Below are 16,518 nucleotides of genomic sequence, written 5' to 3'. Positions count from 1 at the left end.
CAAAAATATATATTACACGTGATTTCCTCAAATGAAATACATGGGATGTGTCACCAGGTCTCATCATCAGTGGGAAGTCAAATGAAGATTTGGGACTAAAATCTAAGAACAAGCCATAGGGGTGGGTGGGTGCGCACGCACGTGTGTGTGTGTGTATGTGTGTGTCCACAAAAGTATAAAATATATATATGCAAACATAACACACACTCACATACACACACATGTGAAGGAGGGATTACTGGGGATTGAACCCAGGGAAATTCTACTTCCAAGCTACACTCTGAGCCCTTTTTATTTTTTGTTTATTTGAAAGAAGGTCTCATTAGTTTGCTGAGAGTCTCAGTACTTTACTGAGGCTGTCTTAAAACTTCTGATCCTCCTGTCTCTGTCTCCCAAGTACTGGGATTAAAAGCGTGTGCCACCATGCCTGACATAAATTATCTTTTGATTAGTCTTAAGACATATAAATACAATGTCTTAGCCAGGCGTGGTGGCACACGCTTATAATCTTAGCATTGGGGAGGCCGAGACAGGAGGATCGAGGTTCGCAGACTGCCTCAGCTACTACTTAGTGAGGCTCTTTGCAACTCAGTGAGACCCTGTTTCAAGATAAAGACTAAAAAATAGGGCTGGGGGTGTAGCTCGGAGGTAGAATGCTTTGGGGTTCCGTCCCCAGTACCACAAGAAAGAAAGAAAGAAAGAAAGAAAGAAAGAAAGAAAGAAAGAAAGAAAGAGGGAGGGAGGGAGGGAGGGAGGGAGGGAGGGAGAGAGAGAGAGAGAGAGAGAGAGAGAGAGAGAAGGAGGAAAGAAAGAGGAAAGAAAGACAATGTCTTAGCTGGGCATGGTGGTGTGCATGCTTGTAATCTCAGTACTTGGGAGGCTGAGATAGGAGAATCCCGATTCACAGACAGCCTCAGCTACTTAGTGAGAACATTTGTAACTCGGTGAGACACTGTTTCAAAAATAAATGAATAAAAAGTGTGGCTGGGGTGTAGTTCAGAGGTAGAATGCCCCTGGGTTCAATCTCTAGTACAATGTCTTTATTGCCTTAAATTCAAAACAAATGACATGATTTCCTATAAAGAATGGCTCTTTGCTTTTGTTTTTGTTTAGCTATGTGTATAATAATGTCATGCATGAACATAAATGTTTATTCTTAATTCTGTCTCCTTATGGTCAAAAAGAAACATGATTTTAAAAAATGGTGTTAGCCAGGCGTGGTGGCACATGCTTGTAATTCCAGCATTTGGGAGGCTGAGACCCAAGGATCACGGTTCATGGACAGCTTCAGCTACTTAGGCCCTTTGCAACTCAGTGAGACCCTGTTTCAAAATAAAGAATAAAATATAGGGCAGGGGCTGTAGCTCAGAGGTAAAATCCCCCTGGATTCCATCCCCAGACCCCCCCCCCAAAAAAAAGGTGTAGGGGCTGGAAGCTGAAGACATTTGACTAAGGAGCAGTGTGTGTTTTATTCGGTCCAAACTGATATCAGCAGAAGGATTCTCTGTCTTAATTCATACTATTCACTAAAAAACTTATCCATGAATTGCTTCATATGAGGCAATTGCCCTTATATATGTGTGTACACAAAAACCCAGCCATTTTGCTTCTTTAAAAAAAAAAAAAAGTAAGCCGGGTGTGGTGGTGCACGCTTGTAATCCCCGCGCTCAAGAGGCAGAGACAGGAGGATTGCGCAGGTTCAAAGCCAGCCGCGCTGGTTTAAGAGACCCTGTTTCCAAATAAAAATATAAAAAATAGGTCTGGGAGTGTAGCCCGGCAGTAGAAGGGCTTCTAGGAACCCAGTACCAAAAAAAAAAAAAAAAAAAAAGTAAGCCGGGTGTGGTGGTGCACGCTTGTAATCCCCGTGCTTAGGAGGCGGAGACAGAAAGATGGCGCAGGTTCGAAGCCAGCATCTATGGCTTAAGAGACCCTGTTTCCAAATTAAATATATATACATACACACACACACATGGGTCTGGGAGTGTAGCCTGGAAGTAGAAGGGTTTCCAGGAACCCCAGTACCACACACACACACACGAAAAAAGCCTTTTAAGTAACCCAAAGTCAGGACTCTGATTCTAAGCTACTTTACAACATAGCAAATAAAGGTTAAGTAGCTACATAAAAATGTTATTACTTGGTCTGAAGAGATGCTAGAATTTTTTGAATACTCTTGGCTGGCTTGGAAGCCGAGCCCACCCCTGTGGGTCGCTCTACTTCATAGATGAGCATTTGTGATATAAATCAATCCTTGTCCCAGAGCACTAAATGGTAGGGGACAAACCTGGTAACTCCTCAATTGAAGAATTTCCAGAACACAGTCTAGGGGGCACTATGTTCCTTATTAAGAGTATCAACTCATTTTCCTATTCTCTACTAGTATTTCCCCACAAAGACTTTAAAAGCATGATTAGCAGCCAGGCGTGGTGGTGTAGGCTTGTAATCCCAGTATTTGGGAGGCTGAGACAGGAGGATCTGGGTTCCTGGACAGCCTCGGCTACTTAGTGAGGCCCTTTGCAACTCATTGAGACCCTGTTTGAAAATAAAGAATAAAAAATAGGGCTGGGGGTATAGGTCGAACATAGAATGTCCCTGGATTCCATCCCCAGTACCGCAAAAAATAAATAAATAAATAAGCATGATTAGACTTCAAAATGCCCAATATATGTACTTTGGGGTTGTGTATTCAAGTATCAAAGTCAAGAACTCTTAACTACAAAAAAAATACACACCCATACATACTGCTTACATTATCTGTATTTGTACATTTCTCTTCCAGGCTGTTCCTTACTCCAGAGAATTTAAGCAGAAATATGACTACTTTAGGAAGAAATTAAAGAAACCTGTGAGTAATCGTCTCATCTCAAAATGCTGTCTTTTAAGTCATTTTTAAGTTTCCAAAGTTACTTGGGCGAGAACACCGTGCTTGTTCCGTGTCCGTGCATACTAAAAATATTACTTTCCTTTGCCCACTGCACTTTAGTCCACCTGGATCTTCGATCGGAATTTTCTTTTTAACAAAAATGTTAAGTGAAGACTGACTCAGTATTACATATCAGATCACCCAATGGGTGATTTCTTATGTAATACTTATATAAAAAGATAGAGACGATTTTTGTGGGCTTTAAAATAATTTAGAACACTTGCCCCCAAAAAAAAAAATCTGGGGAAACCCATACAATGGCATATGGGTGTCATATTTTAGAACATCCATATCCCACTTAGAAAAGTATCCAAGTTCTTGCTTTTAAATTCAGAAGTACGAGCCGGGCGTGGTGGCGCACGCTTGTATTCCCGGCGCTTGGGAGGCTGAGACAGGAGAATCGCACAGGTTCAAAGCCAGCCTCAGCTGGTTTAAGAGACTCTGTTTCCAAATAAAATATAAAATAGGTTTGGGAGTGTAGCCTGGAGGTAGAAGGCCCCTGGGTTCTATTCCCAGTACCACCAAAAATAAATAAATAAATAAATAAAATAAAATAAATAAATTCAGAAGTATAACTTAACTGTTAATAATTGCGTTTTCATATAATTTATATAGTAAGCTTATTACTTGGCAGCCCTAAGTCCAAGTGTAATTTTTTATTACCATTCTCACTGGTAGTTTACAAGCAGAGCTCCTCTTAAGGTCTTTCCAGGCAGTGCTACAAATTCCAACGTTGCGTTTGCTTCCGACACATCAGCCGCAGGTTCTTCCATGTGTATCCCCGGCATTAGTTCTGGTCGCATCTCTCCAGCATTACTCTTAGTTTTGTCCTCAGTTTTCTGGGTGAAAGTAGTGACATTGCGGGGAGAAGAGAGTCAGTCATGGCTCTGCTCACCCAGATTTCTGGGTCCACCACCCTCCCCTGGCCCCAAGCTCCTGATGGACACCCTGGCTTCCGGGCATCTGGTAGGAAGAGGCACAGACAGTTTCGCTGTCACTCAAAGGCTCTGTCCTCTATTCCAAAGTCCTGCTTCAATTACCTCATTGATAACTACTTCTGAAGTGACTCTTTGTTCTTCAGAGTTCAAATGTGAACACGTGAGGTCCCACAGTGCCTCTTTCTAAGCCATCTGCAAGCCCCCCAGCAACAGGCGATGGCTTCCCCAGTCTTGCACGTGCACGGCTGTGTTCTGCCTGGACCCATTTTTTAGGGCAAAGCTGACCCTGGACCTCACCCCTCCAGGAGGTATTTCCCCAGCCTCAGTCAAGTACCGTGCTCCTCGCAGTCAACTTTGGGATGCTTTTCTCAAATTTGGCAAAATCAAGATTCCACTTCCCGTGGCAATGGAATGAACTTGCAGGCATCGCGAGTTCCATCAGCCACCCGAGTCCCTCCCGGAGATGCGAATAGTCCGAACCTGGCCAGGGGGGATTGTTTGTAGGTTTTGATCACCTGGGCTAAAGTCACTTTTCTTAATGGAAATAGCATACAGAGTTGGTTGCTTTATTGCCATGGGCAAAGGCTCACATTGTGTGTTAAGCAGGGAGAGGACAGTTTTCTTGTTCTCAGCAGATTTTCTCCAGCATATGTTGCTGACTCAGCTTGAGCACCTGGAACCTCAGTGTGTCCCATCTTGACACACTGAGGATTTCTATTTTGCAAGGAGAAATCCGTGAAGGAGAGAACACGTTTGGAGCCACGTGTCGCTGCTCTCTGACTTGAAGCCTGCCACCAGTTCTACTCTGCTGTTTTTCCTCTAAGGAAGGCTCATATATACCTGGATGGTCATGAGCTTTTCTTTATATCTTTTGTGTAGGCTGATATTCCAAACAGGTTTGAAATGAAGCTTCACAGAAACAACATATTTGAAGAGTCCTATCGGAGGATCATGTCTGTGAAGAGACCAGATGTTCTAAAAGCCAGACTGTGGATTGAATTTGAGTCAGAGAAAGGTCTAGACTACGGGGGCGTGGCCAGAGAATGGTTCTTCTTACTGTCCAAAGAGATGTTCAACCCCTACTATGGCCTCTTCGAGTATTCTGCAACGTGAGTATGGAGTGCTTTCAGATTATGTATCTCAGGGAAATTGTTTTATTCTTAGTAAACTTAATGAGAGAATAAGCAGTTCATTCATAGGCAGTGAATCAAAATTGCTGACCTAAGTCCCATCTCACCACCTCTTTATGGAATAGGTTCTTTTGTGTTTGGGGGAGGGCACTAGGGATTGAATCCAGAAGCATTCTATCTCCAAGCTACCTCCCAACCCTGGTTTTTTTATTTTTTATTTTGAAACAGGGTCTCACTAAGTTGCAGAGGGCCTCACTAAATTGATGAGGCTTTCCTTGAACCTGTGATCTTCCTGTCTCGGCCTCTCAAGTACTGGGATCACAAGCACATGCTTCCACGGGCGGCTGGAACAGGTTCTGACTCTTATGTGGTGAAATAATGTATTCTGTGAACATCTGAAATTGATTCTTCTCTTATCTGTTGGGTTCACAGAATTGAAGTTAAAAAAAAAGTATGCAGTAATTATAGTAAAGAACAGGAGGCAATTTTCATTTGTAACGTTACATTGACTCAAGAGGAGAATTTATCACTGTCAGAATTCAGAAAGAATTGTCATATGAACAGGAATAGTCTCTAAAGTCACACTATATACTGGCAAATTATGAAGACTTTGAGAATCCAGGTTTGGGACACAAAAGGCTGTCCTCTGGCCCTGTAAGAAAAAAAACGAGGCTGTCCATTGCATTAGGATTTCCTCATCATCAGGCTTGGAAGCTGAGGCACACTGAGTTGCTCTCTCAGCAGTCAAACAGTAGCTACGTACAAGGCCAGCCAGCTCTCTCCACTATGAGGATCCTTGACGGGTTAAGGCTGAACCTGAGACGCCAGAGTAGTTATTGACCTTGCCGAGAGCCACCAAGCATCACTGCGGCCTGGGCTTCTAAGAGGATGTGGGTTCTCCTGCATCTCCCTCCTGGTCACAGCCTCCTGGGGGCTCCCTTGGAAGGCAGCCTCAGTACATCCTTCTCTGTTGATCTGGCAAGGTATACTCAGGTGATTGCGATTGCTACTGAGTTCCATGAGAAAGTATTGTAGAAAACTGATAAAGCCATTGATGTGGAGGGCAGAATAGATGGAAAATCCTCGCCTCCCTCCCACGTTCCCAAAGATACCCCTTGGAGGCAGTTGTCTATGGAGCCCAGTGTGAACAGCACTGACCCTCATGATTCTAAGACCAGAAGCCTCTCGAAGAATGTAACCTTCCTTCATTACAGAGACAATCTAAACACGCATGCCACTGGGAATCCTGGCCCAGCCCAGCCCCTTCATCATTTCGGCTTTAATCTGCTCAAGATATATGAGTGGCGTCAGTCATAACAATGCTTGGCAGGCTGAGGCAGGAGAATCCTAAGTTCAAGGCCAGCCTCGGCAATTTAGTGAGACCCTGTTTCAGAATAAAAAGAGCTGGGAAATGTAGCTCAGTGGTAGGATGTCCCTGAGTTCAGTCCCCAGTACCACAAAAAGAAAGAAAAAGATTGGCTGAGACATTTGACACTGACATTTTTATAGACCCAAAATGGGCAAGCATCAGCAGTTTCTAAAGATTTCGCTTACTCTGTGCGGCATGGGTCAGCACCAGCAGGCCTCAGTGGACACAGGATATTTACAAGTGCACTTTGGAAGTTGAGTGACAGGTAGCAGAGAAAAACCTAAATTCTTGGGTTTCTTTTTTATTTTATATTTTTTGGATGCTGGATTCTTCTACCTCCAAGAGATACCCTCAACCTATTTATCTATTTATTTTACTTTGAACCAGGTCTCAGAGACTATGTTGCTGAAGCTGGCCTTGAACCTGCAATCCTCCTGTCTCAACATCCCAAATAATGAGATTACAGTTGTGCATGACCTACACACAGCTTGGGTTTCTCTTTTAAAAGTACAAGCGGAGCCAGGCGTGGTGGAACACGCTTGTAATCCCAGAATTTGGGAGGCTGAGATAGGAGGATCACAGTTCGCAGACAGCCTCACTACTTAGGTCCTTTGCAACCCAGTGAGACCCTGTTTCAAAATAAAGAATAAAAAATAGGGCTGGGGGTGTAGCTCGGAGGTAGAATGCCCCTGGGTTTCATCTCCAGTACCGCCAAAAAATAAATAAAAAATAAATAAATATATATATGAGTGGGCCTTACTTCTCCCTTTTCTTCCCCACCAGGGACAACTACACACTGCAGATCAATCCCAATTCAGGCCTCTGTAACGAAGATCACTTGTCCTATTTCACTTTCATTGGAAGAGTTGCTGGTCTGGCTGTATTTCATGGAAAACTCTTAGATGGTAAGTTATTTTAAAATCCTGAAGTGATAAGGACGGTGCTATTCGGGACTCTGTATTAGGTGTCTCATCTTTTGCATTATAGATGATGAGTAAAAGCTTCACCAGTTCCCTCTGTTGTAACAAACTAACTTTTATGTCCTATCCATACTGGTGGTCTTTCTTCCAGTACCATCCTGAACACTGATGACAAATTGTCTATACACAGTTGTTTTAAAAAAAATTAATCAAAGTGTGAAGCACAGAACATTCTGTATTTATGCATTTTGTATGTTTTCCAGAATTAGTTTTCTTTAGCGAGCACACTAGTTTTGGTGGCAGATGGAAACGCTAATTGAAAAATTAATTAAAATGATCTAATCCATCAATATCCTACCATTGTTCCATTTGTCCCCAAATTATTTTTAATGTGAAAAGACTGAATAATTTCAAATATTAGAACTCAACCAAGACCTTAACCCCAGAGTCCCATCTGAGATAGATGTCACAAAATAACTTTATTCTTATTTGCAGCAATTAAATCATAGAAGAATTTCAAGGTACTGTAGTAGAGGTCAGACTTTTCCCCGCCTGGCTACATTATAAGCTTATGGTTCAGAATTGGGCTTGCTGGCACAGGCTTATAGTCCCAGGGCTTGAGAGGCTGAGACAGAAGGATCATGGTTTAAAGCCAGTCTCAGCAACTAAGTCACTAAGTCAACTTAGTGAAACCCTGTTTCCAAATAAGAAATAAAATCATAAAATCATAAAATAGGTCTGGGAGTGTAGCCCAGAGATAGAAGGGTTACATCCCCAGTACCACCAAAAAAAAAAAAAAAATAGTGCCCATGAGAAACCGCTATAGAAACCATCAGGGAGGGAAAATTACCAATTTTTTTTAAAGAACTTGAGTATGAAATAGTAGAAGATTAGAGATTAACATTTCAGCTACTGTAGAGAGAGCCATTTCCCAGGGAAGTATGATAATTGCATTTGCAGAGTCTGAGCTAGTCCAATAAATAATTGATATAGCCTTTAATATGTTGTTACTGTTAATTGCTGATTTTGATCCTGACCTCAGTGAATTTATATTTTAGTGGGGAAATTTTTTTAAACCAAAAAAAAAAACAGAAGCATTACAGTGATAGCTTCCATGGAAAAGAAAGCAGGTTGAGTACTCAGGGGAGAAACTGCCTGGGCTGGAGGTGAGGAAGCCCTTCACAGGGGTCCAGGTAACACATGAGCACCAGAGGCTGTCATTTCAGAGGAGCCAGTGCTGGCCAGGGGCAGGGCTCTGCAGAGGGAGATCAGAGACTGCTGAGTGCTCCCTGCAAAAGGCGATCACCACACATGTCCGGAATGGCCGGCTTGAGATCCACAACGCCCACACCTCCACACCTGCGCGTCACGAGCAGGTCTTCCATTTCTTAAAAATGTCCCTCTCCCTGTTGGCAGAGCACACTGTTCTGTCCTCAGCTGCCCTGCCATCAGATCTGTGCTTTTACCTTCCCAGGCAGAGGCCTGGAGTCTGCAGCCCTGGGTCTGAGCCGAGCCAGGGCTCTGGGATCTGGGGTGCGGGTGGAGGAGGGCACAGGGCCCACTCAAGGAAGCGTGTGATGCTCCTTCCTTTGCGAGGCCCCTGCAGGAAAGTCTCTCCCCATTGCTGCCCAGACAGTGATGCTGAAATGTAGATGGAGATTTCCTGGTTTTTTGGTGAATTCTCATGGCCTCGGGGAGCGGCTGTTACTCCCTCCCTTCACCCCATGCAGCTGAGCTGGCCCAGGCCCTGCTCTGACCTGACCTCCCTGGGACACCGCCTGCTTCCCTCTGGCCACTCACGGAGGTGTCCACCGCCTGTTTCTCCTTGTACCTCGTTTGCACTGCACAGTCCTGCTTGACCCGGGGCTCATGTGTCGCCCCTGGGAGCTGTTCTCAGCCCTCTCCATGGCACCCATCTGAGAGCCGCCGCCTCCCTTCTACTCCCCCTTCCCCAGCCCTCTTCCAGCCCTTCATGGGTTATGCTCCAAGATTCTCAATCATTCTGTCCTGGCCTCTCACTCCACTTGAGAGCAGGTCAGGCTTTCATTTCAGGCCGTGGCACACAGCGGGATCAAAGGCCTGAAACTAAACCCAGTTGTTGGCTTCTCCTAGGTTTCTTCATTCGACCATTTTACAAGATGATGCTGGGAAAGCAGATCACGCTGAATGACATGGAGTCTGTGGTGAGTAGACATGGACGTCATGGCCGCCCATCACGCACAGGTGTGCGGGCCAGGTGTGCAGCCACGGAGATCGCTGCAGGGTTGTCACTCCGTGTGAACAACAGGGAGCATTCCACTGTTTGAGAAATGAATTGAGCTCCCTGATTTGAATAATAAGTGAATCGCTGCTCACGTCTCCACGAGTCATGGTACTTAGAGTAGATACATCAAAATGTCAGTTACTTCCACTTACCCAGCACAGGGCTTTAGGAACAAATAAAATCCAAGGGATAGTTACTTTATTTTTTCCCCCAAGAGATATTTAGAAACTTCATTGCCATCTGTATTTTCTACCCCAAACTCCTAGAGCCTACAGTGTAGAGATTCACCTTCTGGTCTTTCATTACCTGACCTCAGAAATAGCAGGGCAAGGCCCAAACTCTGGGAGGAATAGCAGCACACAGTCACGCTGGAGGTCGAGAAGCGAGTGCCCGCTCCAGCCTGGGAGAGCCAGAAAGTGAATGCCGGGAGAGGGCCTCCAAAAAGTGACTGTGGTTTTCACATCGCTTTGTGGCCCCGTGGACCGCGTCTCGTGCTTAGTTGACATACGACCTGCCCTCAGTACTGGCCCACATTGAGCGGGTGCTTCTGCTTCTCACGTAGGAGCGGAGAGGAAGAGGCTGACGGTGCTGGGTGCTCAGTCCTGGCAGGCCGGTGTGTACAACCTAGTGTCAAACTCAGTAACTGTATCCACCAGCATTCTTGCAGCCATTATCTAAAGACTAAAAATGCAACTTAAAGGACAGAGATTTATTTTCTTAAGGTTTCGGGTTCAGTCCACGTGAGGCCGGGGACCACAGCTTCAGGGCATGGCAGTGGGAGGTGGATAGAGGATGAGCACCTGGGCTGCACCCCTCACATCATGGAGGTCAGAAGTGAGAAAAAGAGCTAGGGAGGAGAAACCATATTTAATCCCTAAGGCTGTACCCCCAGGGACCGCCTACTCTACCAGCATACTGGGTACCACCCAGGTAATCCATCCCAATGGATTGGTCCACTACTGGGATTACAGCCCTTACGACTTCACTTTAGCAACCCTGAATATGAATAAATGAACTCTTTTCGGGGACATTTTCTATCTATAATAATAATGTTAACAGGACTGGCTGTGTTAGGATTTTCTACAAAAATAAAAGTCAGCGGTATCTTCCTCCAGAGTGTGCAGGTGTTTGTCCGTGTGCCGGCACAGACATAAGGCAATCGGGAAGCATCCTGGCCCGCAGGATATTTGCATTTCTGCATCCCTGGGCTTTGTGGCCTGTGGACCGTGTCTCATGCTTAGTTGACATACGAGCTGCCCCTCAGTACTGGCCCACATTGAGTGGGTGCTTCTGCTTCTCAGATAGGAGCGGAGAGGAGGAGGCTGACGGTGCTGGGTGCTCAGTCCTGGCAGGCCGGTGTGTACAACCTAGTGTCAGTCTGCCTTTTGTTTCCAGCTTTCACCTTTTGTTTTTGATTTCACCTTTTATTATTGCCGTATAATGAGGATATGAAGAGCATAGAAATTGCTCTTAAAGTCTAATTTTATGCCATCTGGTGACTGTGTTTTAAATACAGTGTACATATTATTTTTGGTCCTTTCAGACCCAACATGTCCCCAGCAGTAGGGACAGGAGGCCTGAACAGAGAGGAGCTGACAGCCAACGACTCCTCCGGATTCTGAAACCAGAGCCGCCTCCCTTTTTGCTTAAATTAGCTTGCAGAGAGCAATGGTAGCCCGGGAGAGGGCAGAACTTGAAATGCCGGTGTTAGTTCATCTAGAGTATTCGCTGCCCTCACAGTTTCCTTCGATGTTTTCACTCTTAATCGCCAGGAATATACTGATCTGCGCATGTTAAATTCCGTAGACCTGGACAGTCTGACTGCCCTGACCACCAGCGTAGGTGGCCTTCACCCCTTTTTCAGAAGACAGGAATCAACTACAAACCCTGTGCTAATCAGAGAGGGGCCGGGGGGAACGCTACAGATTGAACCTAAAGACATTTTACCTTCAAACTATACCCCATCCCTTTTTATTTTTTATTTTGAAACAGACTCTCACTAAGTTGCTGAGACTGGCCTCAAACCTGTTTTCCTCCCATCTTAGCCTCCCAAGTACTGGGATTACAGACATGTAGCACCACACCCAGCTTCCATTTTAAGTTAAAGGGGAAGTGGTAGTTTGGGGTAGATTAGGCATTATTACATTAGTGAGTTGTATAATTCCTGAGCACTCTGCATGGAATTACATTACAAAGGCATAATTACTTAAAGGAGTCACACAAAATTGTTTCTTTTCCTTCAGTGCTTAATTTGACTTTCTGTGTCATTTCTGCAGGATAGCGAATACTACAACTCTTTGAAGTGGATTTTAGAAAACGATCCTACTGAACTGGACCTCATGTTCTGCATAGATGAAGAAAACTTTGGGCAGGTACGTGGGAGGAAGCCAGGGAGCCCCTTGGCTTTCAGAGAACACGCACTTTTTCGTAGGCTGTAACACAGCTCTGCTGATCAAGGAGGGCAGCTCTAGGTGTTCACGGTCACCTTGCAGCATCACTGGACAGTCTTGTGCCAGGAAGCTAAGTCCCGCTTACCACCCTTTCTCTCACCCGCCAAGGGTATAGAAATTGTAAAAGGCCTTTGGGGCAAGAACCTTGGTGTCCAAAGGCCTGTGGGATGGGAGGCCTTGGAGTCCAAAGCCGGTCCTTGGTTTAGAATGTAGGGATGTCAGGAGCTAGTGCGATTATTCACGGAGTCGCTGAAGATGTGACCAAGGACGGTGAGGATCCAGGGGTACTGGCTTCTCTGCTATCTGGTTCTGCTGTCGGGATGAAATGTGTTTATGTAGCTCAGTCTTTCCTAGTCTTCCCTCTAGCTTACCCTGCGCTGCTGGCCAGGCTGGACTTATCATAAAGGTCACTTTGAAAGATAAAGTGTCTTCCCGGGATTCTCATCATCATCCAAAGGGTCTGTAGGGTGTGTTTCCCTCAAATCTGAAACCGTTGAATCATTTGTCTCTCAGTAATAATTCATCTTGATAGATATTCTCAAGGCAGCACCCGGCTTTCTCACATGTCCTTTTGCAAAGGCCCAGAGATACTTCCCATCTCTCAGAACAATTCCACGCAGCTCTGAAATTAATGAGGTCACAGAGCCCGTTTTTAAGGGTTGCCATATGGAAAATGGCATTGCTGTATCTTTATTGCTTCAGAGATTATCAAAGGTATACTCCGTGTGGCTTTTTTTTTTAAAAGCCTTAGCTGTATTGAAGAGTCTTGATTGCCAGTTTTCAAAGAATAGCAGTAAATCTTTTTCCTGGAACTGTCATTCCTTCCTCTCCTCTCTCTCTTTTTTAATTTTCTTTCTTTCTTTCTTTCTTTCTTTCTTTCTTTCATTCATTCGTTCTTTCATTCCCATTCTCTCTCTCTCTCTCTCTCTCTCTCTCTCTCTCTCTCTCTCCCTCCCTCCCTCCCTCCCTCCCTCTCTCTCCCTCTCCCTCTCCCTCTCCCTCTCCCTCTCTTTCTTTCCTTTCTTTCTTTGCGATACTGGGGATGAAACCCAGGGGCATTCTACCTCCAGGCTATACCCCAGCCCTATTTTTTATTCTTTATTTTGAAACAGGGTCTCACTGAGTTGCAGAGGGCCTCACTAAGTAGCTGAGGCTGTCCATGAACTGCGATCCTCCTGTCTCAGCCTCTCAAATGCTGAGATTACAAGCATGTGCCACGACGTCCGGCTCCTCTTCTCTCTTCTTTTCTTTTCCTTTCATTTCCTTCCCTTTCACTTCCCTTCCCTTCCTCTTTCTTCCTCTCCTCCCCTCTTTCTTTCTCTCTCTTCTTTCACCTAGGATCATTCTATCTCTGAGCTATACCCCCAGCTCTTTTCTTAATTTTTGTTTTGAAACAGGGTCTTCCTAGGTTGCTGGGAGTCTCACTAAGTAGCTCAGGCTGGCCTCGAACCTGAAACGCCTACTGCAGGAACCTGGAGTCTCGCCCCTAATAAAGTGGCTTAGAAAGGGGATTGGCAAACTACCTTCCCAAGCTGCTCCAAGTGCCAGGTGGCAAGCGAATCAGATGGGAGTCAACCCTGCAGCTGGACAGCTACCTGCGGACCTTTTTTTTTTTTTTTTTTTTTTTTTGGTACTGGAGATTGAACCCAAAAGCATTCTACTTCTAAGCTACACTCAGCCCTATTTTATTTATTATTTTGAAACAGGTTCTTGTTAATTGCTGAAGGACCTCACTAAATTGCAGACTGGCCTCAAACCTGTGATCCTTCCATTTCAGCCTCCCAGGTACGAGGATTACAGGCACGCACCATCATGCCCGGCTCGCCCACAAAGTTTTTATTGTCTATGGCCTTTATATTTATCATCCACAGCCTGGGCCTTCTTTTTTTTTCCCCTCAATTTTATCAGCTTATCTGACTAGAAAATATTAACCTTTATAAAAATAAAAGTAAAATAAAAATTTTGATAAAATCAGCCATCCCTACTATCTCAAAAGCAATCATAGTTAAAATGTTTTATTTCTGTCTTCCATAATTATTCTCCATAAATATACAAGTATGAGTTTTGTTCTTGTTTGTTTTAATGAAAGTAAAGTTGCATATAATGTTCAACTTAATACATCACTATATATACATATGTATGTATGTATAATATGTATGTATGCATATGTATGTATATATGTGTGTGGATAGAAAGGTAGATAGATAGATGATAAATAGATAGATAGAACCTCTTGGTTTTTGGTATTGGGGAGACAGTGTAGCTGATCTGCACTGAATCCTGCTCAGTACTGAGAGGTGGGCTTGGAGTATTAACCCGTCAGCCATGTGGACCAGATGGGAAACCTCCATTACTAAAGGGAGTAACAGGGCCATCTTAGAGGAGGACTAAATGAAGAAAAACGAAAAGCCAACATAGAACTTATTAAAAAACGACTCTGGAAGGGATAAATGAACACGGCTCATGGATCACCAAAAACCTAGCAAAGAATGGGACGTATTATATGGGAAACATCCCCACCCCACTCCCAGGCGAAGACTGTCCCGCATCCTTAAGCGCTCACCTGGCCCGTCACGGGGACAGCAGATGACCAGCCGCAGAGTGAGCTAGAGGGCAGCGGCAGGAAAGGGAACCTTAAGGCAGGGTTAGAAGAGAACTGGAAATGGTGGAACAGGGTTGAAATCCAGATCAGGGAGGGGCAAAGTTAAGCTGACTGTGCAGACAGTGAAGTTAGCTCATGTGGTAGGAAAGTGAGCCTGCCTCCCAGATCAAGAGAAAATCCAACAGGACTGGGCGGATGGAGCCATGTGATGCCAGAAGCCACTCAGTGTGAACAAGATTGAGAAGCAAGAGACAGAGGGAACATTTGGAGGCAGTCAGAAGGCCTCTGGGGCATCCTGGTACGATCGGGACTCTGTGTTCCTCGTGGATAGATCTCGGATGCTTATTCGGGAAACCCTTTCCCCAGGCTTGGTTTACTCTGGAATACAGCTGGGAGGGCAGAAAAAAAAGACTCCAAGAATCCACAAAAAAATATCCATGTGAGCCAGGCTTGTTGGCGCACACTTGTAATCCCAGCACTTGGGAGGCTGAGACAGGAGGATCGCACAGGTTCAAAGCCAGCCTCAGCTACTGAGTGAGGCTCTCAGCAACTTAGTGAGACCCTGTTTCCAAATAAAAATATAAAATAGATCTGGGAGTATAGCCCGGAGGTAGAAAGCCCCTGGGTTCCACCCCCAGTACCACACACACACACAAAAGAAACTATCATTTAGCAGTGGAGTTGCAATGTGGATGGAGAATTTTTTCCATGTTTGTTTGTTTGTTTGTTTGAAAATTTCTGCAGTGGGAATAAGCATCTTAGTTTAAATGACAGACCTCTCTGCCTCTCCTGACTTGTCCTACTTATTGCACCACACAACCAATATCAAGCCAGGGCTGGCCCAAGCCCAGGAGGAAACTGACGGCTTAGTTCAACAGCTCTGGTGCTGTATGATCCAGGGCTGCCACAGGGGGGGGGGGGGGGGGGAGGTCTCAAGGCAGGGACCAGGGACAAGTGTCTCCTCAGCCTGGCTTCTCAAGCTTCTTTTTTTTCCTTCTTATTTCTTTTCTTTCTTCTTCTTTCCTCTAAGTCTCCATTATTTTTTGTCTCTGAAAGAAATTCAGTGCGCTCTTTTTTATGACCATAAAATTTAATTTCCAGAGCCAAATAAAACGCATTAGGACTGGAGTCTCTGCAGTTGCGACCCATGTACTCCCGTTCCTTGCTCTGTCAAGCATAACTCATTCCTCAGTAAATGAAGAGCAGATGAAAAATGTTGTTCTTCTCCATTGTTGCTAACGTATGACGGATAATTAAAACTCATAAATAACCACGAGATAATTTGCCTTTAATAATAATGTCTTTAAGTACGTAACGTCACAGCAGTTTAAAAGTCTCATTAGGCATTCTCGCGCACACAGGGCCCGTTTGCTGGGAAGTGTTTTTTAATAAATCTTGCTTATCTTCCTTTTATAGCAAGATATTACTCAAGAATAAGACACAAGATAACTTCATGGTGGTGACTGCAGTGTTTTCTTTGTAATTACAGACCTATCAAGTGGATTTGAAGCCCAATGGGTCAGAAATAATGGTGACGAATGAAAACAAAAGAGAATATATTGAGTACGTATACACATATTTACAACTTTTTCTTTTCTTTTTTTTTTTTTTTTTTTTTTGCAGTATTGGGGATGAAACCCAGGGGCATTCTAACTCCAAGCTATATACCCCAGTCCTAGTTTTTATTCTTTATTTTGAAACAGGGTCTCACTGAGTTGCAAAGGGCCTCACTAAGTATTAGCTGAGGCTGGCTCTGAACTGTGATCCTCCTGTTTCAACCAACCAAATTCTGGGATTACAAGTGTGCACTACCACGCCCGGCTAACATTTTCTTCTAATAAGTTAAATGCGCTGGGTGTGGTGGCGCACGCTTGTAATCCCAGGATTCCGGAGGCTGAGACAGGAGATGGAGGTTTGCAGTCA

The 16,518-nt window shown here is 44.6% G+C and overlaps 1 protein-coding gene across 4 annotated transcripts in view; it reads left to right on the top strand.

The window, feature by feature from the left end:
* The window catches only part of NEDD4L (NEDD4 like E3 ubiquitin protein ligase), a gene marked incomplete at both ends in the record, with an annotated part of 377,821 nt that overhangs the window by 346,273 nt on the left and 15,030 nt on the right, over nt 1–16,518 (top strand). For all 4 annotated transcript variants that reach the window (XM_080714805.1, XM_080714804.1, XM_080714803.1 and 1 more), the window contains 6 exons: nt 2,780–2,845; nt 4,741–4,970; nt 7,144–7,265; nt 9,393–9,463; nt 11,820–11,915; nt 16,085–16,158. In XM_080714805.1, the coding sequence (XP_080570931.1) occupies nt 2,780–2,845; nt 4,741–4,970; nt 7,144–7,265; nt 9,393–9,463; nt 11,820–11,915; nt 16,085–16,158 (659 nt within the window). The remainder of the gene's footprint in view (nt 1–2,779; nt 2,846–4,740; nt 4,971–7,143; nt 7,266–9,392; nt 9,464–11,819; nt 11,916–16,084; nt 16,159–16,518) is intronic.

This window comes from Muscardinus avellanarius (genome assembly GCF_963383645.1).
Source record: "Muscardinus avellanarius genome assembly, chromosome: 17".
Classification (NCBI taxonomy): Eukaryota; Metazoa; Chordata; class Mammalia; order Rodentia; family Gliridae; genus Muscardinus; species Muscardinus avellanarius.
This window is presented reverse-complemented; position numbering and strand designations above follow the sequence as displayed.